This window comes from Brachyistius frenatus, unplaced genomic scaffold (assembly GCF_029030835.1).
Source record: "Brachyistius frenatus isolate BFR_SWC_R1_liver_20210118 unplaced genomic scaffold, ASM2903083v1 Contig_62, whole genome shotgun sequence".
Classification (NCBI taxonomy): Eukaryota; Metazoa; Chordata; class Actinopteri; family Embiotocidae; genus Brachyistius; species Brachyistius frenatus.
The window spans coordinates 1,910,751-1,937,175 of record NW_027210661.1 but is presented as its reverse complement, the minus strand read 5'-3'; the positions used below and the strand labels follow the sequence as shown (position 1 = coordinate 1,937,175).

General features: G+C 43.3%; 2 protein-coding genes across 2 annotated transcripts in view; both read right to left on the bottom strand.

Annotated features, from left to right (window-relative positions):
- The window catches only part of prkd2 (protein kinase D2), a 31,822-nt gene extending 26,729 nt beyond the window's left edge, over window positions 1-5,093 (bottom strand). Inside the window, exon 1 of the mRNA XM_069706420.1 lies at window positions 4,621-5,093. Coding sequence (XP_069562521.1) covers window positions 4,621-5,037 — 417 coding nt within the window. The 5' untranslated portion in view covers window positions 5,038-5,093. The remainder of the gene's footprint in view (window positions 1-4,620) is intronic.
- A 4,997-nt stretch (window positions 5,094-10,090) lies between these two features.
- Window positions 10,091-25,695, bottom strand: strn4 (striatin, calmodulin binding protein 4). Its single transcript, XM_069706409.1, has 18 exons — window positions 25,212-25,695; window positions 17,228-17,331; window positions 16,999-17,075; window positions 16,764-16,842; window positions 16,459-16,644; window positions 14,875-15,052; window positions 14,598-14,754; window positions 13,937-14,032; window positions 13,450-13,568; window positions 13,176-13,351; window positions 12,998-13,045; window positions 12,793-12,914; window positions 12,277-12,444; window positions 12,045-12,185; window positions 11,801-11,899; window positions 11,621-11,707; window positions 10,921-11,109; window positions 10,091-10,423 (listed from the first exon to the last, which is right to left on the bottom strand). Exons 1-17 carry the CDS (start codon window positions 25,518-25,520, stop codon window positions 10,940-10,942), a joined length of 2,316 nt encoding a protein of 771 aa, XP_069562510.1. The 5' UTR covers window positions 25,521-25,695; the 3' UTR covers window positions 10,091-10,423; window positions 10,921-10,939.
- Window positions 25,696-26,425: the final 730 nt, after the last annotated feature.

Here is a 26,425-nt window from a genome sequence, read left to right as displayed (position 1 = left end):
ACACGTCGACACATGTGCGCGTACGTCGTAGCACACCCAGTGACGTAGACCCAAATGACTGTGCATCTCCATGACGAAATACAACATGTGGTTGGTGTTGAAAGAACAGGAACTGTTAAGCTCAGCTGACACACCTTTTTGGTAGGTCAAGGAGGGGATACAACCCAGACCCGAGCACACAGGACGTTAACCGGACTGTTTTGGAGTGGCTTATTTCTATGTTTTTTCCAAATCATACATCAACCTTCACTACTTCACTGGAGAGTATGAATCATTCTATCTGAGGCAACTGTTTGATAAATAAGAGACTCTTCTAGTATACCTCCTCCTAACCTGTATTCTCTTGGTATATTCGGAAGGAAAGAACGTGAATTTATTTCCCCACTTGAAGTGAACAAAAGAACAAAGAACCTACAGAAAAGATGAGACTGTAGAGAGCAGCAGTGGCAGTATAGGTAGATGCAAAGCGATTACAGTAAAGTGGATGAACAGCGGAAGGGATATGAGGAGGAAGAGGAGGTAGAGCGTGAAAGGAAGTTGATGATAAGGCAAGCAGAGGGAACTGAAGATGAGTGGATAAGGAGAGGAAGTACTGGATCAAAAGAAGAGGGAAAGAGGTAAAGGCACGATAGAAGGAAGAGCAGGAGGTTGTTATCCTGTAGACAGATAGAGGAAACAGACATTCAATTTAGGAGAGGAGAGGAGAGGAAGAAGGGGAAATTGAGAACTGTAATAATGATGGAGATCAGGGAGGCCTATCCAACAAACAAAATAAAGCATCAGAGCTGCATCATGGGTGAATAAAGAAAGACTTCTGGTTTCCAGGCCACACTATTAGCTATTGATCCATCAGGTAGGAGGTGCAGCTAAGATCTTGGTGAGAACTGCGGCCAGGTACAGAGCCAACATGAGGTTTGGAACGGTGTAGGAAGATAAGACAGAAGATACTGTGTGTAACTGAAGGCAGATTTGTATTTCTGCTGAGGTCGATGGTCAGATCAGGTCAGAAGAATATGAAAGCCATAAAGAAAGACAAGAGGGAGATTAAGTTGGGGGGTGGTGTTGGAAGTTGAAGCCATGCAAGAGAGAGTGTGCTCCTCCACTGGGAAGTGAATGGAAAAATGTGTCAATGGAACACAAGGAGGGATCCTGTGAATAAACAGAGCCGGTGACTCAACCTTTCTGGGATGGGAGACATGACTGTGGGTGGGGGGTGTGGGTACCAAACTACCTTCCCTACGCCTCCAAACACAGCAATAGGCATTGATGCGTGTACACTCAGTCCAACTCATGTGTCGCACTCAGTCGGCCGAACCAGGACAAGCTGTCTTTTGTCCAACTCTCCCACCTAAGGCTGTAGCTCCAAGCAGGACAGGGGTTTTTGTATTTAGGGGATTTTGGGGATTGGTGAGAGAGAGTGTGTGTGTGTGTGTGTGTGTGTGTGTGTGTGTGTGTGTGTGTGTGTGTGTGTGTGTGTGTGTGTGTGTGTGTGTGTGTGTGTGTGTGTGTGTGTGTGTGTGTGTGTGTGTGTGTGTGTTAGTGACTGGTCTAATGAGGTTAAAAAAAAATAGCTTTGTGCGATTTTGTTTGTGGGAATGAAGGCATCTTTTCCAAAAAAAAATTCTCTTGCTTCATTTTCCCCAAAAAATTAAGCATAAACGTCAGTTACAGGACTGATGCAAACAGCCACCTGATACCTCTGAACAACACCCAACAGAAACACCTCTGAACTGTACGTTGACCGTGTTTGCATTAGTTTCAATACAAATGAGGCTGAAACATCAGCCACTACTGAACAACATCCTTTGAAGTTTAAAGTGTCGTATATATGTCATATTCATTGGAATTGATCATTATTATTTGCGGTAGTCACAGCTGGCAGAGGCTGAAGCCTCTGCTCAAACAGTAAATTAGAAGTATCCTAAGACCTAAGATCTAGGATGGGAGGAAATTCACCCAATCAGAGAAAAACAGGAGGAGAACAGAGAATCTCCATACAGAAAGACTCAGTCATCTGTAGTTATGTTCATTTACAATTGACCAACTTATTACTAATAAGATGCAAATATAGCAAACAATAACTTCATATTATCACGCTTCATGCTTAAATACACTAGTGAGTCAAATCAACCTACATCGATTCAAACTGCTATTTATCAAATTAAGTTCCAGTATCCTTTCATTTTATTTTCAATTTGGGTGAATAATCTCATTCCACATCATCTCAAAGAATATCATCTCTAGTCTTGATGTTCCTGTCCCAGCTATTCATTAATGCAACACATTGTTGAAACCAGTTTGTCAAATTCAAATAATTTAGATGTTTAGTGCATAACTTCCCTCTCATTTCCCCAAGATGTTTCTCCATGTCTGGGATATTTGGCACTTCTGGATAGATAGATAGATAGATAGTTACTTTATTAATCCCCAAGGGGAAATTTTTTCACTACAGCAGCATTTATAGATACAGGAAAGAAAGAAAATAACAGTAAAAAATATTAAATATAAAAATGCACAGTATATACACAATAAAATAGAATAGAATAATTAAATTTAAACTAACTAAACAATAGTGCAAAGTTTTTTGTTTCTTTTATATTTAAACAACCAAGAAAAACAGACAACAGAGTTATTGTTGTGTGATCTTAAAGTTTGTTAAATTTGGACCATGTTTACAACAATTAACTGACTCCCCTGTCTCTTGTTGCTGACAAGGGAGTTTTTTTTCTTTCTTCTAAATTCAATGCAGTGGAGCAGGAACCACAAACTGGTACCCAAATGTATATTAAGGATTCTGCTGTGGAAACACTGTTTTCTCTGTAAAAACCCAGAAAAAGTTTTGAGTCACGAGTGTCGAGTCAGAAGTTCTGTGGGATCGTAGACCTCATACGCAATCACAATACTGCCGGTGTTGTTTATGAATATATTTTCATCCACTTGTTTATTTTTTGGGTCATACAGACAGTACAGCTAAATTTGCAGCCTCCATTGCTGGTTAAGATTTGAACTAATCATCATTTAAATGATCTTAACTGCACATTATCCATTTCTGTTCTTCACTCCCACCGATCTAATTCCTGCACTACATCACTGCATCTGTCTCCTTTCCTGGAAAATGTACCATTTTGGAGAAGTTATACAAACCTGCTCTGAGCAGGCAGCTTGTGGAAATCTGCAAATCTGATCATCTGCCAGGATAACAGGCCGATAAAAACCCTGCTCAGACTACCACTTTAGGCATAAAGGTATCTCCTGCATGTGTTGTACATGTATATATTCTCTCAAATGGTTGATATGGCTGAAAGCATTTGTGCTGCCAGTTCTCAAATATATAAAACATGTCTCCCATAACACTGACTGCTTCCTGTTGCAAAGAGGATGTCGGTACTTCTCCACCCCTCCCAGCTCTTGTGCCTGCATGTGTGTTTTGAAGTTTTCTCTTTTAGTTTAACAAGAAGAAAAAATACTTTTGGAGAAAAGAGGGGAAGTCTCAGCACTTTTTCTGCTGGAAAAACTGTGCCGTTTCCATTTTACATAAAAAACAAAGTGGCTGCAAATTCTTTTAAAGAGGGCTTAAATTAAGGTTAACATTGTGATGCAAGGTTATTAAAAGGCCCCTGAAATCCTGGGCAAGATAAAAGTATCATTTAAAAGTGATCATTGACAACTAAAAAAAAAAAGAAAGAAAAAGAAGAAGAAATCAACGAAGCGCTCAGAAAACAGGCTAAAACTGGCCTGATGTGTTTTCATAGCATGAAATGCAAAACCTCTGATGGTGCACTAAGGAGAAGTGAAAGGGACTTTTGAACATCACAGTCAGAAGTGTCACAGGAGAACTTAATTAAGTTCAGATCTCACTAATCCACATCTGCTCACTACGATTCGGTGACTGGTTTCATACTTAAAGTCTGTCTAACAAAGGTTTAAAAAATATATATATACATATATATAAATAATATTGCCACACAACAACTGAATGTTGACTTCCTTTTGTATGCTCATCTTACTGATGAAGTAAAAAAAAAAAATAAACCCATGTGAAGTTCAGACATATATTCTTTATGTTTCTATAAAAAATCGTCCGTTTTGCCCTGTGGGTGAACAGCCGGGTGGAACTGCCCGTGTCCCCGTCTTAAACACTAAACCTGTCAAACATCACTCTGCCGGTCGAGATGTGGCATAACAAAGCCTAATTGAACACAGCTTTCACCTCCAACTGTGTGAGGGAAAAAATGCTAATTGCTGTAATTAGGGCGTGGAAAAATGATGTTCTCCTTCAAGTCTGTTACGGCTGTCTGCTCAAATACTTTGTCTGCTTGCATGTTGAGACCTTTTTATATATATATATATATATATATCTTTATCTTTGAGAATAAAATGAGTGTAAACAAAGAAAAAGTCAACCCAAACTGTTCATATGACACACAGCTGGAAAAACAGCCATAAACATGTGGCATGAAGTCACTTGAACAGCTTTACATCTGGAGAAAACTTGTGCCCAATCTCACCTGACATGCCACTTTAACCCAGTTTGCGCGCAAACACATACACACACACACACACACGCGCGCGCGCGCACACGCACGCACACACACACACACACACACACAATATTCTTACCTTGGTGTCAACAATGGAGCAGGCCATCTGTTTCACGTAGGCCAGGTCAGCACTCTGCGGCAACAGGACAGACTCTCTGGTCAGGCCGATCTGGATGATGAAGGACACCCCCGCTGGAGTCGGGGGCAGTGAAGGCACCGCAGCGCCTCCAAGACCCTGCCCCGGGGTCAGGTCCATCACAGGAAACCCGCCCTGGGCGGGCATGGAGGGCATGGATATGGGGGTCCCCTGCTGCATCACAGCTGAGCCTGGTGGCGAGGGGCCCCCGGGGGGGAAGAAGACCTGGGCAATGGCCCCGGAGGGCATGCAAGGGCTCGCATTAGCCATTCGGAGTCCGCTGCCTGACGCTTTCAACACACACGGTGACGAACACACACCCGGGTGCAGTCGAAAGTCTGCAGGAAAAGCCACGCTCATTCAAACCGTCTCAGTGGAGGAGAACCATGGACACGCCGCGCACTGAGCGGACGTCCTCAAGAGTCCCGTGTGCGTCCCCCCCCCCTCCTCTTCCAGTGGATCAAGGAAATATCCTTATCCAGGAAGCAGTGTGAGTTCCCCTCCTCCCTCTCTCTCTCTCTCTCTCTCTCGCTGTCAGACTTCTTTTATTGTCCAGGTGTGAGAAGCAGGAACAATGTGTAGGAGACACTCACCAAAGAAACAGAGGGACAAAACTATGCCCTCCTCCTCCTCCTGCTCCTCCTGCTCCTGCTGCTGCTGCTGTCCCACCTCCACCTTCTCCCCTCCTTCACTTCTGTCGCCCTGCAGTAGGAGAAAAATCCAAACTGGATTGTGAGACTCCCGGCGGAGAAAAACAAAAACAAAAACAAAACAAAAGTAATGCCAAACTTTGTTGTGCTCCTCTCCAGGCCGGGTTACAAAATGGCCTCCTTAAACAGGAAACTGTGAGAATGAAGGCGAGCAAGAGACTGCACTCCTCTTACGAGTCTTGCCCTGTTTCAGTTTCAAACCCAGTTCGGTTTTTTTTTTTTTGTCAAAAAGCACACGGAGAGAGAGAGAGAGCTGTCTGAAGGTGCCTCCCTCTCCCCTCCCCTCTCATTTGTGATCTCTGCCACGGACGGAAGTGAAATGATTGACACATCCAGGAGCCAATAGGCGTTCAATACTGACTCCCTCACGTCTCCATCCTCCCTCCCTCCCTCCTCCCCATCTCTCCCTCGGTTTAAGGCTTATTTGTGTCGTTTGCGTGCTTTCGGCAGCGCAGATCCTCTTCCATCGCCCGGGGGGGGGGGGGGGGGCTCCACCGCACAGAAACACCCCCCCCCCTCTCTCTCTCTCTCTCTCCTTGACTCACCTTTCCCTCATTATAGCCACCTTTCTGTCCCTCCGTAAAACTGGATTTCTCGCATCTGTAACACCTTTTTCTCTTTGCACGTTCCGCGGACACACCTCTCGAGGCTGCAGAACAGGACCGCACCTTTTGCAGAAATTCGTTCCAGGCAAAGTTGGCGCCAAGTTTTGCTTCTTTTTTTTTTAAAGCAAAACTCGCAACTGTTTTAGATGCGGGCGGGGGTGGAGAGAGGGGGCGATATGCTCCCGTATAGCGTGTTTGCAAATTAGGTTTGGCCACCGCAAACATCAGCGTGGCTGACTCCTCTGTGGGAAAAACCTAAATCTTTGAGAACAGAAAGAATGCGGATGAAAATATTTCGAGTTCGCAAAGAACCCCGGATGCTAAAAATTCACCACGTTTTCTTCATTATCGCCGACTTATCTTCTTCCCACTGTGACATGCTGAATCTCTGTGAAGCCAATCCACAATTTCCACTTCATTAGGACGAAATAAGCGCAGACACCTTCACTGCTGAAATAAGACAGGAGACCTAAAAAAAAAACTAAAAAAAAACCTCCGCAATGATTTTACTTTCCACCACAAGAGGGCAGTGTTTGTTCTTGCTGTTATAGTTTTATACAGTGTTTCAGATAATAGCAATGGATGATGAATAATTCATTCTCAAGTAGAGATGAGGCCGCCTTGTTGTCACTTCACCTGGAGACTTGGTCTCAGATTACAAAGCCATATAACCGCAGTTAAAATGATGAGGTAAAATGCTGCAATGATCATGTAAAACTATATTCCATTAAGAGGGGAAAAACATGGTACAACACGTGTCAAATATTTAAAATAACCTTACTCATGTGCGTAGTCTGAAATATCAAGCAATGTATTGGGCTACTTACATTTTTTTTTAAATTTATTTAAATAACTTTTACGAATCTAAGAGTTGAAATTATACAGCATTTTAGGACATTTCACTAGGTTCAGTTATTAAACTTGAAAAAGGGACATTATTTTATGGAGATTATGGGCTGTAACACTCAGCCTGTGAAAATAGGTGTCAGATGTTGAGAGTTGAAGAAACTGCGTTTAGACCAAAATTAAAAGTCCCCCCTTCATTCAGGAACGTGTTTTGCTAATTGTTACTTCAATTGCATGTTTGACCATCACTGTGCAGAAGGATCTATGTGCAGAGTTGGATCGTGGTCGTTTCCACATTCATCTGTTGAAGGGACCGTTTCTAAGACGTGGACCTTTAACAGACACGGAGGATCTACCAAAAAGACAGTGTCAAACTGGAGCCTGACAAATATTACCACTGAGAGCCAGGACATCTTTGCGTCTAATTCTGACCAATTATAGAACCTTTAATTCCTGAAACTGTCACACTCAATTGCTGAAAAATAGCTCTTTTTTTTTTTTTTTTAGAAGTACTTCACACTCCATATTTGTACCATGTAGTTTCATACACGTAAGCATTGATACTTCTGTGTCCATGTGTTTTTGCAACTATCATATCTCTTACTAGGAGAAAGACAATAAAAAAAACACAACTCTCATTTCACTGTACAAAATTTTCATTTTTTTATCGTTTTCCTTAATGACATACAACAGGGGACCCGTAAACAAAAAGAGAAAGTCATTTGATACAAGCTAGAATGCAGTTCAAAAATATATAATAAAACAAAATTAATAAAAAGCAGGTCTCTTATCCCTTGTAGTTAGAGGAAATCGTTTGAATACAGCTTAATATGATGTACAAAATATCACACAGTGATAAATTGCTAATAAAAAAATAAAAACAAAGAAATGAGAGTCCTTTACCTTGGCCTCTGACTGGTAACAGATTTTTTTTTTCTTCTTTTTTTGTAACTTATTTTCTTAATTTTTCATGTTTTTTAGTCATTTTGCTTTTTTACAAGTTTTACATTGCCATTATCAATCACAAGCAAGTTCTATGCCTAGCAAGGAAGAATGATTCACTTATGATACTACAGTATTCTTACATCTTAATAATCATAACCAAATGAAAGGAATGCAGGAAAGAAAATAAGGAAATGATGGACATTTACAGCACATAATGGCAACTCTAGTCATCATTTACAACCTCTGTTCGATTTCTTTTTCTTTTTTGATGTGTCATACTGATTTGTCTTTATTCTCGTAGAGGGGACATGGGAGCTCAGCGTGAAAAGAAAAGCATCAGTTACTCTCACTCTCAAATAACTGAGCCACAGCAGGTTTCACACACTTCAGATTGTATAAGAAATACCTGCAAAACATTATTTCTGCACCCTGTCTGTCCACTCTTAACCTGAAGCAGCCACTTTTAGATGTAGTGCAATGTGGAGCCAGATAGTAGTTACATGTGATAACAGGACATTATGCCCAGCAGCAGCAGCACAATAATGTAGCTGGTTGTTTTCTTTGACACATTCACGTCAAAGCAACAGCAGTGACATCTTCATTTTACACAACACCCTGTTTGAAAATTATAAACATGAATTTTGAATGCTAGTGTTCCCACTGATTTGTGAAAAGAGCGTTTACTTCTATGTAACACTCGAATTTTGAAAAGAGGGAGCATGCCTCATAAGCAGCTGATTTAAAACCAGATTTGAGCAGTTTTCTCAAGAAAATAAGAGACAAATATTTGCTTTTACCTAAAGCAAACAAACATGTCCTGTAGTTTACGGGATAAATGCAGAGCACTAACAGAGATAGATGGGACTTGTCTTAAAGGAACAATGTTTCCACCTCAGCCAATTGCTCTCTTGGTAATGTCTAAAATAACAGAACCATAACAAATCTGCAAGTCAGATTAGGTGTGAATTGAGTCAGTAATGTCAACTGACACCCACACATTTTAAATCAATACTTCCTTCTTGTGGCGGATTTTAAATCTGACGTATTATTCCCAGCATGCCTCTTCAGAAAATGGAGAACAGCTTCACACCATTTTAGCTCTCTGGCTAACATGCTGCTTGTGCAACTGATGCACATCACACAATAATGCAGGGGGGAACCTCACTTCAACACAGCAAGTGAAAGTGATGTGAAGCTCTTCTGAAAGCTTGAATAAATAACAACAAGATAATCGCCGACAAACTGGCACCAGCTTCAAAAAGTCAATCTCTCATCTGAGGAAAACCATTTCAGTCCAGTAATTATCAGCTCTGTACACTCCTTAAGCCCGAAACAATCAAAGCAGAAATTATTGACATTCCCCTCATGAGAAACTGACCGTTAATTCTGAAATGTGACCACAGTTAATGAAATGATTGAACAATTACAGATCACTTTAAAAAGGTGATTCACTCGACGTACATCTATAGCCCAATGAGTGAGAAACACAGTCTCTCTTTCTCACACACAAAACAGGTCCCTGATTCTGTCTCAAGACTGACAAGGTATTTCATAGCACCGTGATTTAACTAGTGCACATACAAACATACACGCACACACTCTTCTGTACAGTAAAAAGCACCAAATGACACAATCTGTGCCATTTGTCGAGAGCACACAGACCAGCCCCCCCACACCGCTGTCGTTCCTATCTTTAGCAGGTTACTGTGGTTTGAGAGCATCAGCCTGCAGGGCCGAGTTCAAACTCCCCACCTGTGGAGAAGGTTGAGGATTGTGGAAATGTGTTTATCTTGTACAGCAAAGTGACATTTAATCACACGTACAGAAGTAGAGGCAGAATCATGGGGACAATATAACGCTCAGGCATACAGTGAGACTACGTGACAACGCTGAAATTAAAGCTATTTGTTCAACACTGGTTAGCCACCGTCTAGTGCCTCCTCATATCACACACAACGAAGTTAAACATTCTCCAACCCCAAATACGACAGCACACACGCTCTACCTGGAGTCTTTGGAATGTAATACATTGTCCCAATGCAGAGGTTGGGTCAAGTGATGCCTACATGTTAGCCATAAGCCATTTTTCAACTGTTAAAAAAAATATATCTAGAATGAAATATGGCGGTGCATTTGTGTGCATCGTGTGCAGTGAGTGTTTCTCTGTGAAATGTGCGAGTAGTGTGTCAGCAGCTGAAGCGCAAAACAAACACACGCACGCACGCACGCACACACGCACGCACGCACACACACACACACACACACACACACACACACACACACACACACACACACACACACGGCTTGTAATAACCGTTGGCAGACTGAAAAAAAAAAAAAAAAAAGCAGAACAGAATATTGTAGTGTAGAAAAGTGTCACTCCAAACATAATTACTTGGATTTTAAAGTTATAAAAAAGCATTACAAGATGTGATTAGTATTACAAGAAGTCACTGAGGCATCAGAGAACAGTGAGGAATCGAGGGGGACGGGAGGAACGGGAGGGGGGGGGTGACGTCCTGTGGCGATGACCCAGCCAGTGGGGTACAGGACAAGAGTGTGTTTGTGTGTGTGCGAGCAGGTGAAATTTTGTCCACTGTAGTCTTCAGTCTCTGTTGGCCCAAGTGTGGTTGTCGGACTCTAAAAGGCAGAAAATGAGGGTAAATCAGGTCAGAATAATTATATCTGATTTATGGTTTAAATCCAACAAGTTCTAAAGAAAGTCACATGTTATAAAACGAGGGCTAAGTTTAACAGTGAGTAAATAAAATGTGGGCATTTGGGATTTCAAATATGAAAACATTTAACTTAAGAAGGGTCACCAACAAACTAGACTTGAACCCGTTTCATGAAGATCAGCAGATTTCCCCCAAAATTGTATCTTTTTGGACAACTATAAATAAATAATGTGTTGAGGTCAAGAGAGATTCCCTTAAATGAACATATCCATATATGTTGAGATTTAAAAGACGCTGGTAAACTGTATTGAAGAAAAAAAACTGCAACTGATGGCTCTTGTCTGATCTTGGTGGATTTGTATCAAAGCTCCCACTTGTCTGCGTGTCACTGTATGTGGTTGAACCCCACCACCCTCCGTGCCCCGCACTCTTGTCCTTTCTCGCCACCCCGCGTCTCACCAGCGTGACGACAGTGCCGTCAGACGAATATCTTGGCAAGTGCGTCTGCACCGGCACTGGCAATGAAGGGCTGGGAAGAGTGGAAGGCCACGTCGTGAATGGCCTCGTCATGCTTCTTCCTGTGGGCAGTGATCTCCTGCACGCACGTCCTGTTGTCCAGCATCCACAGGCGCACTGAGCAGTCGTGGCCTGCAGGAGGTTAAGGAGCGGGTGGAAACGAAGATAAACAGCGTTAGGAGGGGCATAGATTGCTGAGGAGTACAATGAAAAGGAATCCCAAGTATTGTTTTGTAAGCTAGATTTAATGCACAGCTTCTTCTGCGATGAGTTCATGTAATGTTTAGCCAAGACTGCAGATTGTACAGAAGATTTCTAATTCTATCTAAACAACTTGTTGCTTCCTTTATGGTATAAGTAAACTTGTTTGTTTTTTCAGCAGACTATTTGTATTTTTATTACTTCTTTTTTAAACTCATATTACCGATGAATTCATTCCTGATAAATAGCCACTTGTATACAGAGTGGAGGCAATATCATAACAAACTTCTGACGTTGAAACCTCTCTTTGGTGCAATGATGTGATATGAAAACAGAGAGACAATTCCATGCGGACCTAATTGAAAACGTTGTTTTTTTTTTTTTATCATAGAAGAGGTCTGATTTGAAGATGTTCAGCTCGGTAAAGCTGAGCGATACTCACTGCCAGAGATGAGGTAAGTGCCTTTAGGGTCTGTGGTAAGACAGGTGACCGCATCTAAGTGAGCCACCATCGAGTGGACAACTTTACCTGTACAAACACACACAGCAACCCTATTTAGACACATTCACGGTCCAGAGAGGAAATTCCAGTGAGTATAAATAAAACTCCTCTTGCGGATACCTGTGTTGTTGTCTAGGAAGCGGATGGTGCGGTTCTCGTGTGCCGTGATGGAGACGGCTTCAGATGGGTGACTGACGACACGGTTGATCAGTTCACTGCCTGCAAAGAAATACAAACCAGTTTTTAATATGGTCTGCATTTTCTATGCTTCCGATTATTAATTTGTACCTTATTACTGAACAGCTGGTATTACCCGTGACTGGAAAACCAAATGTTTAAATTGTGAGTCGTGTCCAGAACATACCATCTTTGGTCTGTGTCTCCAGCGCAGTGACGCTCTGCTCTGTGTTGAGGTCGTAGAGCAGCGTCTCACCACCGTCAAATGACACCACCACCTGGTTGGGGTCGGTGGCCACAAACGCCACTGAGGTGGGTGTTCCGTGCTCTGGGAAAAGGCCGGAGATGATGAAGTTGGGGGTAATGGACACGATACATAGCTTAAAAGCAAATCTGAATTCTCAGTACAGACGTCTAACCTCTCTCCTTGTTGAAGGCAGACACGCAGGGAGACGAGTTCTGAGGGTCCCAGATGCGGATGGTGCCGTCGGCTGAGCACGAGGCGAGACGGTGGTGAACTGCCGAGTAAGTGAGACCCCACACACTGTCCTCATGGCCTGCTAGTACACTGCTCTCAATGCCAGGATCTACACGGGGAAACACGTATTTAAAAAACAAAACAAACTCGCAGCTTAAAGTGCTTCACGGGAGAAGATAAAAACATATGAAATAGGATACTGAAGACAAGTTAACAAACTCTTTAAAAACTCAAAACTATTATAAGAAAGATTAAAGATATATTAACTGAAAACAGTACTCTTTGTAAAAAAAAACAACATAAAAGCAAGATCACAAAAGTAAGTCTTGAGCTGTTTTCCTAAAACCAAACAAAAAAATTTGGTTTGGTACATTGTCTGAAAAGTCTGGGAACCTCTGCATGAAGAAATACATTAAATTGGATTGTTGCTCAGTCCTCAAATGAGGGAATGACTCACCGTAGTTATCATAGGGATCCACATTGAGGTCTGGCATCTTCCAACACCTGACGGTTCCATCCAGACCTCCGCTGTAGCAGGAGTCTCCATCCTCGCCCATGGTCAGGGACAGAACAGCTCCACTAGACAAAAAGAGAGAGCCGTCAGCTGACTTCACCTCGCTGGTGTTTTTAAGTTGTAAGTCAGTATTTGGATGTGAACCCACCTGTGTGCTCTGAAGGTGTAGATGGGCTCCACATCCAAAGCTGCGTTCCTGCACAGGGACACAGCCTTTAAAATATGCTTCTTAGTTTTATTTCTGTGCTTTGTTTGATTCATATTTGTAAGTTATCTGTCAGAGTAGCAGGTTCTATGTAAAAGAATTTGTAATTTTTTTTTTTTACTTTTTAGAGTGCATGGCCTTGTTGAGGTTCCACAGTTTTAGGGTTCCATCCTCAGAGGCTGTGAGCAGCACAGCTTGGCTGGGGTGAAAGGTCAAAGCGCGAATGGCATCGAAGTGGCTGCGTAGTGTGAAGCGAGGGTTCCATGTCTTCTTAAACTCCTCCCTGTTATCCTGCATCTGACAGGACAAACATTCAAAAAGAGAGAACATTCAAATAAGTCCGGGTGTAGATTGGCTCTCGCACTGTGTATGGACCAGAATAAATGTATAATTACATCCATGGAGAGATCGTTGTCATTGGCAACAGTGAGATCAGCCAGTTCACCCAGGTTCATGTCCCCTCCTCCGACAGCATCCATGATGAAGACATCAGAGGAGAAACCCAGGGCACCACCTGCAGGTTGGAGGTGGAACAGCACAAGGGTTATCATTGCATCTTGACAAATGTCATGGCTCAATAAATACACACTGAGATAACGATAAAATATAGCAATGAGTCCCAGATAGCTGTGGTAAGAGTCCATTCGTCCTATTTCCTCACTCCCACACCAGAGGAAATATTTATAGATGTAGGAGCAACCTTGCAAGTTTACCCCTACGCAAGCTTTAAAATTGAACAAAACTGAGACAGCATCTAAATTTGAGATTCAGCGTCAAAGCTACAGTCATGCATGTGGGATACAGGGTAGACTGAGTCAGAATCCTTAGGAGTGGATAGTCTACGGTTCTCTTTGTGCGGCATATTTGGTGGGGATGTCTTACCTTCCCCGGAGCGAGCCTGTCCTGATACGGAGGGGGGTGGGGCGGGTTTAGGGGGGAAGTCCGACATCATGCCTTGTAACTTGTTCCTGCGGTTCTCTGAACCCGGCGAGAAGAGAGAGACACAAAACATCCGGTCATGCAGAGAGGCGGAGGCAGGACGGAGAGGCCGACAGACGAACAGATAACAGATGAAAGAAGGCAGGAAGAGGCGAAAAAGATAGACTTCGTTCTTTAAATACAGCAACAACAAACCTTAACACATTTCTAAAGATTCTTCTTGGAAGAGGATGACATCTAGAAAAGCACAAGGCTACAGTGTAAATATGATTCAAAGAATGAAATGTGAACACATAAAAAAAGAGAAGGCAGCATGCGTGATAACCTTTGGAATGACCCTGGAGCACAGAAAGTACGTCTACCGACGAAGATGACAGCTACACAGCTTTAAAGAGTCACAGACTGACAGCTCGTGAAACAGGACAGAGAGACAGGTGGTTGGGAAAAGAGGTTGGTTTTATTGACAAGAAGAGATGCCAAGACACAATGAGAAGTAAAAGATAAAAAGGTGAGCGAGGGGGAGAGGGACGAAAAAGACAGATACACTGGTGGCAGTGATACTGGCAGTGCTGGTGCTGATGGTGTTGCTATGGCAACCGCGTACCTAACTCCCGTCCGTCCCCCGAGATCCGGGCCTCTCCCGCCCCCTCCCCATCCTCCCCTGAGCCCAGGAAGTCAAATTCACTGAGGGCATCTTCCGAGTCGTCTTCGTCCTCCTCATCCTCGGGGTCCAGATCTGTGGTCATGGGTTCCGAACCCATCTGGACACGGGAACAGAGCACAGAACAGGGTCAAATATGTGACAAGCCATTCATATAGTTTATGGTTTATGAATTTCTTTTGGTCGTTCTGTTCCCCCCCCCAATTTGATTTCTCATCACCTTTACACGAGACTTTTTGTTCTTGCGCGGGCCATCGATGCAGTCAGTGGCCATGCCTTGGAAGTCCTCTTCCTCGTCACTGTCGTCTTCGTCATCATCCTCACAGCCACGCAGGAAGGGGATCTTATCCAGCACTGAGCCACCAACACGTTCCTTAGAGTTTTCCTTTCCCGCATTCCTAGAAACAGATGCAAACTTTATAATATGTCCACCCCATGTTAGATAATTTCAGGACAATACAGCCACAATACAAAAATCATATTATAAATCAGAATGAAACATCTATGAGCTTTATGAAGTTCCTTCTAACTTTCCAAGTCTCGGAAATAATCTTCAAAGTGGTAAAATAAGAGCGCCTATCAAAACGTTCAGACAATGCTCTCGCTGCACACAAACAGAGTGCACCACTGTGATGTGCAGAGCAGGGGGAAGCTATAATCTTGATGCAGGTTGATCAACATCAGCATCTGACTTACACAAGTTAGTGTTGTGATCAGCACATTTGCAATTTTTCTCTGGACATGAAGAGCGAGCACACGTTAGATTTAATGTCAAACTCGGGATAATTGGTAAAAGAGCTTAAAAAGCTTCAGAAAGCCGACGGAAACGAAGCAATAAGCCGGGCCGGTAGTTTTGAGTGACATTTATGTTTCAAGAGGGGCTTTCTGTTCCCCAAAAATTTTACATGTGCCCTCTGTTTCAGGTTCATGGTGAAATGGCAAATGTACGCATACCACTGCTCACAAAAATGTGTGTAATTCAGGATTTTGATCGAGCATTGTCAACTTGGAATACTCACTCATGAAGGTTATAGCTTCCCCCTGCTCCGTGCATGTCAGTGCTGTGCCTGATTCGCATGCGACAGAGGCAGTTTCACTTTTTGGTTAGCCCTCGTACATCAAACAGGGACATATATTCTTAGTGCAAAGACTGGAACACAACCTTAATAGATCTCGGCTATTTTCATAACCTACACACATCCACACGATGGAGGGTGCCTTCTGTTTTAGACCGCTTAATGCAGTCAGTAAACCGACCTCTAGTATCTCTTCACTGGACTTTAATCACCTGCAACATTTCTGCCTGTTGGATCCATTTTTTTTATTTCTAGAATAGCACTGTTAATAGGAGGACACTATTCACCACTATACTATTACAAAACTGTTGAAATTTTATGCAAATGATCTTGATCAAGATCAGGCGAAACCCTGCTCTGTTGTGTGCAAGTCTTCTTTGGCAGAAGGTTTATAGATCAGCAAAACATAATGTTTCATGTCTGTGAATAGATCCTCGGATTATGGCAAAATGTGTGACTCAGGTGACATGTCTAAAAAAGGGTGGTACAAGAGGCTGTTCTGTCAAACTTTGTACAGATCATTTTCACAACTAACAACAATTGCATGGCCATTATAATAAGGTGGAAAACATATGTAGTTAAATACATCACTAGCAGGAGTAGAAAGCTCATAGATTTGAAGGAAATGTCAGTGTTGTGTTTCCCTCATATAAGGTGTCATGATTTTGGCCTTAATATCACGACTCACTTCACTGTTTCAGAGGGAGCGTCTGCTTCCACAGTCTCACCTCTTAATTTGTTCCTCTATTTGTCGGACCAACAGGGACTCTCCACCTGCCCGCGGCTCGGGCTCAGGACAGCTTTCTATGGGTGGGGGGCCGTTAGCCTCGGGGCTGCTCCGCCCGAGCAGCGAGCGCACGCGCTTGGAACGCATGTCCAGGATGGTGTCTGAATAACCCACTTCTTCAAGATATCTACATTCAGAGGAACACAAAAACATAAGCGCACACACATTTAAATGGATCCTCCGAGTCTACATCACAAGGTTGATACTGATGGAACACATCAGGATCAGATGGCGGAGAAGCCTTACTTGCGTAGAAGCTGACGTCCCTCCTTCCAGGACATCTGGTTGGCTGGCTCAGACTCTGACTCAGCCGGCCCATTGGGAACTACAGAAAATAGATGGGTCAATAGTGATGCAACAGCAAAGCACGAGCAGGAGAAGAGAAAAGCTGAAAAACTTTTTACTCTGAAGATACAGCAGCAGCAAAGGATGCAACAGCAGTACATGATACAAGGTATCCAAATAACTTGGTTAAACGTACGTTGGTCTGCCTCTGTCTCTGGTTTCTTGTCTCCGGAACTCTGATCGTTTCCGGTCTTCAGCTTCTGGTGCTTTGCCCTGCAACCCCACAGGAGGGCAACATTACAAGCAAGTCTTTCACTCCCAAATCACGATGCCTGAAGCATACAAAGCGCTGCTACAAGCTGAATGAATAGCAGACATAAGGAGACAGGGACAGGAAGAGGGGACCTTCCTGGCATTTGTTTTACCTCTCTTGTTTGAGGGCGTACTCCAGCATTTTGATCCGCCTCACCAGGTCCTGTTTCATATTCTCCTGCCCTTTCCTCTCACCCTGTAGGAACGCCACCTGAGCCTGAAACACACACACACACACATACATACAAACATACATGGGATGGTAAGCGACACACACATGCCATAAACCGCCCACATGAGCATGTATAAATGTAAAATGAATTTAAGCTCACATCATGACTCTGCCATAGCTGAGGTGAATCAGATAAATATCACATGCAGCGTTTCAATTAAGGCTCGACAGTAAGTAATTCATTTCACATCAACAGAAAGCAGAGATTGTGAACGTGAAGGGAAAAAGTTAGATGTGACAAGCATAGCAAACATGACTTTCTGAAAACCCAAAGGAATAAGTAGAGGGTTGCGGAGCAGGGCTCTTATTTTTAACTTCTCCTAACCGAGGCCTCATCGCGCATCTGCAGAAGAGGGAAAAACAAATTCAAACACCCTCTTTTAAGACACATCCTTCCTTTATGTGCTTCCTCTCTCGTTTCCTGTCTGCTTCCTTCCTTCACTCCTGATAAAACTCCTACCTTGAGGAAGGAGATGTTCTTGAAGCTTGTCAGTGTTTTGGGAGTAGGGTTGACACAATCATGACATTTTAGTTGATGATTGTCATACAATTATTGGAGGCCTTCATGTAGTTTAAACCTAATCACAGTGTAACAACATACATGCACTTTCGGAAGAAGAGACAATTATTGTCTGTAATGTTTGACTTTGCGACCAAGTCTACGAAGTTTATGTGAATAGATGCTCATAGAAATGTAGTCGGTCGTATATAAGATGTAAAGCCCTTCAAGATAAACAGCTGTTGGTGCAAAATCTCTTCTCATGGGCCTTAAACCAAAACAGTAGAACGGGGCGCCATGAGCTGACACCAGTCAAACCTCAACTTGTGGAAGACAACAGTGATGGAAAAGTGACATTTTTGGTAGTTTCATCTGGAGATGAATGGAAACCATTTTAACAATTACGCAAAATGAGTGTGGTCAGTGCAAATAATTGCAATTAGGCCACGACGTAATAACTGCGACAAGACTATTTGTGAGGAGAAACAGCAAGAGAGAGTACAGAGTGACAGGTATCACAAGGTGATAGTTCACAGTTTTTGACCAAAACATCAAACTGCAAACATTTGACCCTCTCTTGGTTGAAGGAGAAAAAAATACCCCCAGTGGGGGGAAAAAAAACAAAACAGTGATCCCAGTTAAAGTAGATTAAAAAGGCTAAACCTGGTTTAAACTCAAAGGGTTTGCATGCTGGTGATTGTGGGCGCAATAGTTTTGCATTTTCACTCTCTCCCTTTCTTTCCCTCTCTGTGGCGAGTTGTGCTGGAGCATTAGTACAGCTTGTTTTACAGCCCATTTCTCCTTTGCATGCCCCTGTCTGCGTCCACGAGTCTGCTCCCACACGCAGCTCTGTAAAACTAGAACAGTCTAAAAAGCGCCATCTCACGGGGCAGACACTTGGTCTGCTTGAGAGGGTAGTCAATTTCAGAGGAAGAGAGTACACACACACAGACAGACACACACTCACACACACAGTCATGTAACCAGCTAGGAGGGCGAGTGGAACACGGGATAATCTGCCAAGCAAATCTTACTGCTGCTGCTGAGTAATCCTGATTAATGCTATGTGATTTTATATGCTTATCTGAGAGTTCTGGAGATAATGGTCAAAGCCAGCATATCATCGCTGCATGCATGTTCGAAGAGGTTCTGAAATGTAGATGACTTTGTGTGCTTCCTTCTTGGTCCTTAACTAGATGGAGCAGGTCAGTTCTTGCACGGTATCCAAGGTCTTTCAAATAAAGCAGAATAACTAATAAATGAACTGTGTTTTTGTAAAAGAACAGAAACACGAGAGCAACACAAAATTGCTTAACTGTGCATAAACAGTTACGCAATACCATATTATTTGCTGTGGTTTACAAAAGCAGAAGGCGCAGGTTGAGCTGCAGCAGCAGACCGTTATCTAGTTATTTCCAACAACAGTCAAGTAGTAGACGTTGTGGTATTTTGTCCTGGTAGATGCAATACTGTATTTGTTCATTTCATTCAAGCAGAAGGACTTGTTCCGTTGTGACATAATTAAACATACATGCTAACCTATTAAGATGCAAGCCAGGCGGCGCTCGGCTGTTGTGATGACTGGGCAGTGTCATGGTGTGGGAGGATCGGATATCAGAGGACAGCGTGTACATTATATACTGGGTGCTATAAATGGTTGAACACAGATGGTAAAGAAAAATAATTAAAAAAAAAAAAAAATCCCAGCTCGCCATAAAATCACATCTTCAAATTTGAATGCCGAAATGTTTACTTCTATCAGTAAGATAACATTCAAGCTTGACCGAGCATTCATAACAAAGACAATGGAATGTCCCTTTTAACGTTTCATCCGTCTTGTTACTGCGGTCAGTCGAGTGGAGGTCTACACGGGTAAAATAAGTCAGACTATAAAGAGCAGCAGAGTGGAGTTCGTTGTCTTCAGGACACGGATATACAAGTTGTAAACACAGAAACCTCAGTGTACTGACTCATCAGTGTCACGGTCTGAATTGGAGGATTTTTGGTGGCTGAAAAAACAATTGGGAGCTCGGCTGAGGTATGTAATTCTTCTGGAAAACTTAATGAAAGATCGTAACCCAAAATCATGGTGTTAGCTAGCTGCAGATGGGTCTTCACTTTCTCCATACAAGTCTAATTTATACTTAAGTGAACAAAACATCTTGAATGAAGGCAGTCAGAAGCAGTTATGGTCAACAAGTCCTCCAACCCATTCGACCACATAGGTCCGTTGTTCCTTCCCTCAAATACGGCCCACAGAAGGGTCTTTAATTAGTGCCCCCGTTAGGTTTGGCCACAAGTAACACTTGGTTATGAAAAGATAATCATTAAATGATAACGACCCATGTTGTGATGTAAAGTTACTACTTTCTTCAGATCATGCAACCTTAGTTGTCATGGCAACAGTAAGCACAGTCTTAAATTACTGTCCCAGCTCGTGGTTGAAAATGGGAAGTGAACAGCAATCTCCTGCACCCAACTCCATTCACCACACACACCTCCTCCCCACCATGATATCCAACCATTCACCCCACACACCTCTTCCCAACCATGATGTCCAACCATTCACCCCACACACCTCCTCCCCACCATGATATCCAACCATTCACCCCACACACCTCCTCCCCACCATGATATCCAACCATTCACCCCACACACCTCCTCCCCACCATGATATCCAACCATTCCCCCCACACACCTCCTCCCAACCACGATATCAAACTGGCATAATACACACCCCGTCCGAACTGGTCACTTCTCCGGGACAACCGACTGTTTGTACAACCTCGAGAGGTCAGCTTTGAAAAAGTTTGCGCAAAAGAGTTTGCAAAGTTTGCTTTTTGAAGGAGGACAGTCTCGTTACAGTAACGTCACCATGGTATGAGCAATGGTTTGATCATTAACATTATTGTACATTCAATTTATTTGTTTTCAAATCTCAATACCAAATTGAACAAACTGACTTGAGTCAGTAAAGTGTTTCGTGAACTCCACCTCCAAGCAGAACGTGCCTGCTGCACCCTGAAGGGGTGACAGGACGCACGGTTCTACTCCTACTCGCACATAGGCGAGCCACAACCTGCCTTCACACACAGATATCCATCACACCCTACACACGGTGTCTGACGCTGTGCTCCTACAAGGGCAGGTCCACACTGGTGCTCAAAACCTCAAATCACTGGCACGGCCTTGTTGGCCAAGACAAGGTTGCATGTGTACACACACACACACACACACACACACACACACACACACACACCCTCCCAGGACAATGGCTGTACTTTGGAACAGCAGCCTTCTCCTGATACATAAATAAGGCCAAAACAGAGGGATTATTATGAAAGGGTTTATTCATGGAAGCCATTTTTTTAAAGTCTGTTACTAACCAACTCGTTCTTCAGGTCTGACCTCGATTTGCTTCCTTTCTACAGTTCTTTAAAAGTGGTAAAATACCAAGTTTCAGTGTAATATCTAAACATGATGCTAAATGAGCAGATTGATTAGCCACAGCACACACTGGCTGTCTTATGGAAAAGAACAAACACCGTTTTCAGTGCATTAGCTTGGGGGTTTAAATAAGGTCATCAAACTAAAAGCTCCTAATAAGATGTTTAAATCCATTTCCAAGAATTATATATACACATCTGCCATTTTTTAACAGGACTGCCGCAGCACACCAAGGCCAATAATTGATCAGACGTCACATTTATACTATTATTCACTCTCACTGTTTTTCTGCCCTTTGCCTGCTTCAGATTGGGACATGCTTGTTTTTACTCATGTGTGGGACCCGGGCCAGGAGACGCGAGACAAGGCAGTCCATTCATCGACTACAAAGGGTTTTTCTTATCAAGAGACTGACACTTAAAATAAGACAATCGCAACAGTGGCGGAGCAGCAGGTCAGAATGCATCGCTATTTTTAGGATGGAAGTTAAAGTGAAATACATGACTTTCCAAGCAACACATGTCAATGATTATCACAACCATTAGTCGGTCTTTTGGGGGTCATTGGATACAGCCGTGCTAACAATGACACTGTGGTTATTTTCTTCATATGATGTTGGTAAACTAACAATGCCTGAAGTACAAAGGAACCCTGATGCGAGCAAACCTGCCGATCCATCTGATCTGTCCTTCCTGTGGGTGGGTTTTTCCTCCATGTGGCCTACTGCCGCTGACATTTCCACAGTTTGTTGTCGCATGGAGAGTTGACACATTTAGCCTATTCTGTCCGTCCTTCTCTACGAGCTGCAGAACAGGGTCAAGGGCAGCTTTCCTCCTCCGCTGGCCACCCTCCATCTTTTCATCCCTTCATCGCCCATGAGACAATCCATGAGAAAACAAGTAGAGCAATGAACTTTTCTGGGACAGCGTGCTTTGACGGAGTGTGTTCGAGTGAGTGCGTGTAGCACTGGAGCAGTAGCTGGAGGACGACAGCCTAAAAACTTGGCCTTCCTGTCTGAGTTTGATTTGAAGATGCCAAAAATACTACATGTCACGAGTGTGTTTGAACAAGAAAGGGGGGGGACACACACATGAGATTTTTTTTAGATTTCATGTGAGGAGTAGGAATTTGAAAAATGCAATAATATGGAGAGAACTGCATACAGAAAAAAAATAAAAGCAAAACAATAATGATTAAAAAAAAACATAACAGGAGGGCAAATGTGAGCAGGAGGCACGCAGTGCAATAAAGCAATACATATGGATGTCATGGCTGAGAGCACAGAGCTATTAATTAGAGATGTTTACCCAGGGCCCCCAAGGCCCAGACTCAACAGGAAGTGATGTCATCTGGGTCACCAGTAATCTATCCTGTACGACCCGTGACATGATTAATAAAATTAAATGGCTGAAAATGAGAACAATGAGAAGAGAGACTGGTAAAAGTTGTCCCTTTACAATGAAAGCGCCGTGACTTGGTTCGATATCTTTGGCACAGTTTGTCTATTAAATCATAATGAGGATCAGGCAAAAACAAGCTAATTACAAGAGGCTCGTTCAGAGTCGGCAGCAGTACTGTGATCTGATAGAATAGACTCCCTACGCGTGTGAAGGACAGAGCGACAAGGCCACAGCCACCTGTCCCCTGTGCTGCTGTCCCGTGTTTGAACTAAGACGTCCCACCTGGCCCAGAGTGGGAGGGCCTTCGCTCCCAGCCTGTCAACGTAGACACGGCACCACAGGTGGCCTTTCACACCAACAACACACTCACAGAGACGTCTCGCTGCGACACGCTACGCTACAGACAAAGACGCTGTCGAACATAAGTCACACTAGTAAGATGATAGTGTTTATTTCCTGCCAAATATTAGCGATGGTTTTGCTGCCCCTGGAAATCTTAGATGATTTTGCTTGTGGCTCCTTTACAGCCTTTAAAAAAATAAGTGCAGAAAATGTCCTGTGTATGCAACGTGTATGGCAAAGTATGCTTTGGACGCATGTACAGTATGTTGTTAACTTTGCAGGATATGGCCGGGGGGAGTGGGAGGGGGTGGGGGGTGGGAGGGGGGGGTGAGGGGGGGCATGCTAACTGGCATGCTGAGATCTCTGCCGGCATGTTGGCAACAAAAGCCAGAGGCCTGTGGCCTGTGGGTGTTAAAATGTAAGTTAGGTCAATTTTTCAGCCCGGCACTCCAGTGATCCGCTCTTCCTCTCAGCACGGGACGGGGTGCTAATTGTACCCGTGAAACCAGACCATGTGCAGCACATGCAAACAAAGTTCCACAGCAGGCACTAATGGCATGTTGGACATGGCGATGGCCCGCTTCTGACTTCCATTCCCACACTAACCCACGACTTTACAAGCACCAAGCACAGCCGGTTTGTTATTGTTCATCCATATTTTATCAAGCTCCTATTTATAACTACATGGGTTTGAGTTGGGGGCAATGTGAGAAGCAGGGGGACAGAAGAGAGGCCATGATATGTTTTTCGCTGTGGTTTGAACTCCAGAGGATAGTTCAAATCCTAATTACAAGCAAAACTGCGGTTACAGGAGGAAGACCACATAATGTGTTTAGGAATGAGAAGATGAAGCGTTCTTCATTCCAAACCCGGAGCAAAAACACATTTCTATACGTCTATGTTTTCCTATCCTTACTAAATCCTGGAACAATTCGATGAGTAAGCGCAATCTTGCCCAGCAATGCTGTGCCTCACAGTTGCATGCGTGCAGGAGAGTTGCATAGTGCAACCTCTGTCCTCTGCTGTTGCTTTCAGAATATGTGGGACCATCAGGGGACTCATGCCTTGCTCAAAGGCATTTTTATGGCACTGAGTCACACATTCACATAGATTTTCCTGGCCACTTTACAGATTCAAATCGATGACCTTTCAGGATGCAAGCCAACTGCTATAACCTAAAGGCAGGCACTGTGCATGGGTTTGTGAATGGTGTCGTTTTCGATTGAACCATGTCGTACTTTCAGGGAAGATTCACAAATAATACTCACCAATTGAACAGGATGGTACTTCACAATAATCTAAGACAGACACTGACTCATCCAACCGTTTGATGGACCAAAGTTCAAAATGTGGACCATGTACAGAGCCACACACTTTACTACAGATTGCTCACTCTTACGATCATTACCTGAATGTGATCTCGTGCAAAAACTGCTGGTGTTGGCTGTAGAGAGCGCAGGTCTTCCTTCAAAGGTCACCGTGACAAGTATTTTCAGTGTAAAATAGCATCCAACTCATCCTCATTTTACAGTGACGTTTCCCTGAGTATGGACACTACATGGACGTTCAAATGACTATTGTTCTAAAATGCAGTGAACTCAAAGCTGTGTGACACGTTTTCTAACCACAACAGCAGCACCACAGATCACTTGATTTGCTCCTCTGGGGTATGAGAACCAGATAATTGTCTATGTTTGCACATAAATACAGTCTATCTTAAATATAGTGTGGTCCAGGCGTGTCTCTCACGTGTACTTGCATAAATAGAAAGGAGAGACAAAGTAGCCACACCTGAATTGTTCACCTTTATATTTGAAGGATACCTTGCTTGCTTTTATAGACTGATCCTTGAGATTGAAATGTATCTGATTGTTTGGACATTTGAAGCCCAGAAAGCAAAGATTATTGCTTGTATTAAAACCCTGTATATTAAAGGATGCTTTTCTTTCAAACAGTCATGAACTGGAGGTCATACAGCCACTACAATTTAATTAAAAAATTTTTAAATTTTTTTTAGTAATACATCCTGGCAACGTAAGCCCATTAGCATTGTGTCATTCTGAAACTGATTGTAAGGGCATGCGAACATTCACAAAGCAACTCTATCGGAGCTTCGGCACTGTCCGCTCTGGCCTTTATTCGGCTGAAAACGTAGGTTTAATAATAAACAAATTTACCCTAAGTTCGTCTCTCTCAGCCTCCCAGCGGTATTTCTCGGCCTGGAAGCGTCCCCACTCGTACTGGATGAAGTGCAGGATCCCAGGAAGCGTCATAGCCGAGTCCCCGTCCTGCAGCTCCCGAGACTGCAGCGATCCGGCGATGGCCCCGGCTGCCGCCGCTGCCATCGCCCCGGTCACTGCAGCTGATGTCGCCTGGCCCGGTGCTGCTTTGGGCCCGTTAGGGTTGCGCCCCGCTTCGCTGCTGCTGCTGCTGCCGCCGCCTCCGGAGTTCGGGTTTGGTCCTCCGCCGGATCTGTCCGCCTCCATTTTAACCGTTCAACCTTTCGCCAGGATAAGGAAGTGGAAACAGGCAGAATGTACGAACAAAAATAATAAAAAGTACCCCGTGCCCTTTTCCAGCCCAGCAGCACTTCACTATAATCTACCCTCCTTTCTTCCTTTTCTCACACGCACAGAGCAAAATTACTATTCAGTTGCTAAAATACTACACTTCCGCTATCGCCCCTTCAGCATAAAACACGCTCTGACCACAGATTTCTAACGTCGTGACCTATTTAGCCACCAATAAGCCATATTTAACATAAATTCTTACTCGGAAACTTAAGAGTAACATCGAATCGAAGTAACATCATAAAGTGGCAATTAAATGTAATTAACTCTAAACAAATGTTGCCATTGTTTTGGTGACTCTTATTTTATATATCCAAAAGCTGTTTCCTCCTCCTTGTGTTTGCCTTTGGAAATGCCCAGTGTGGGTGACAAATAAAGTGCCATGTTTTCTGTAATACACAATGAACATGTCGCTAGGGGACTGAGTTTCCTGCCATTTTGTGAGCAGGAATGTTTGATGACAGTAAAGCTAAAGAAAATGTTCTACAACTTTGCTTCCGGTTTGGACGTATTCAAAAAAGAAAATCTTGACCGTGATTTTTTTTTTTTTTTTTTTCCCCCGGTCCAGGCTGCTGCTGCTTTTACAGGGTGACTGGCTCTTTCAGGTTTGGAACTCAAATTCTACAAATATGTATGATCAACTGTTCTTGATTTGAACAAACTCAGATTTGATTACCCGGAGGAATTTTTGACAACAGTGATACCAATATCAAGCTCTTTCTTGGGGTTTCTTGGCATCCTTGCACTCTAGAGTAAACTATATGAATAGCCTAGTGATAATAAAAAGAAATTAAAACTGCAAGCAGTGATCTGCGAGCCCT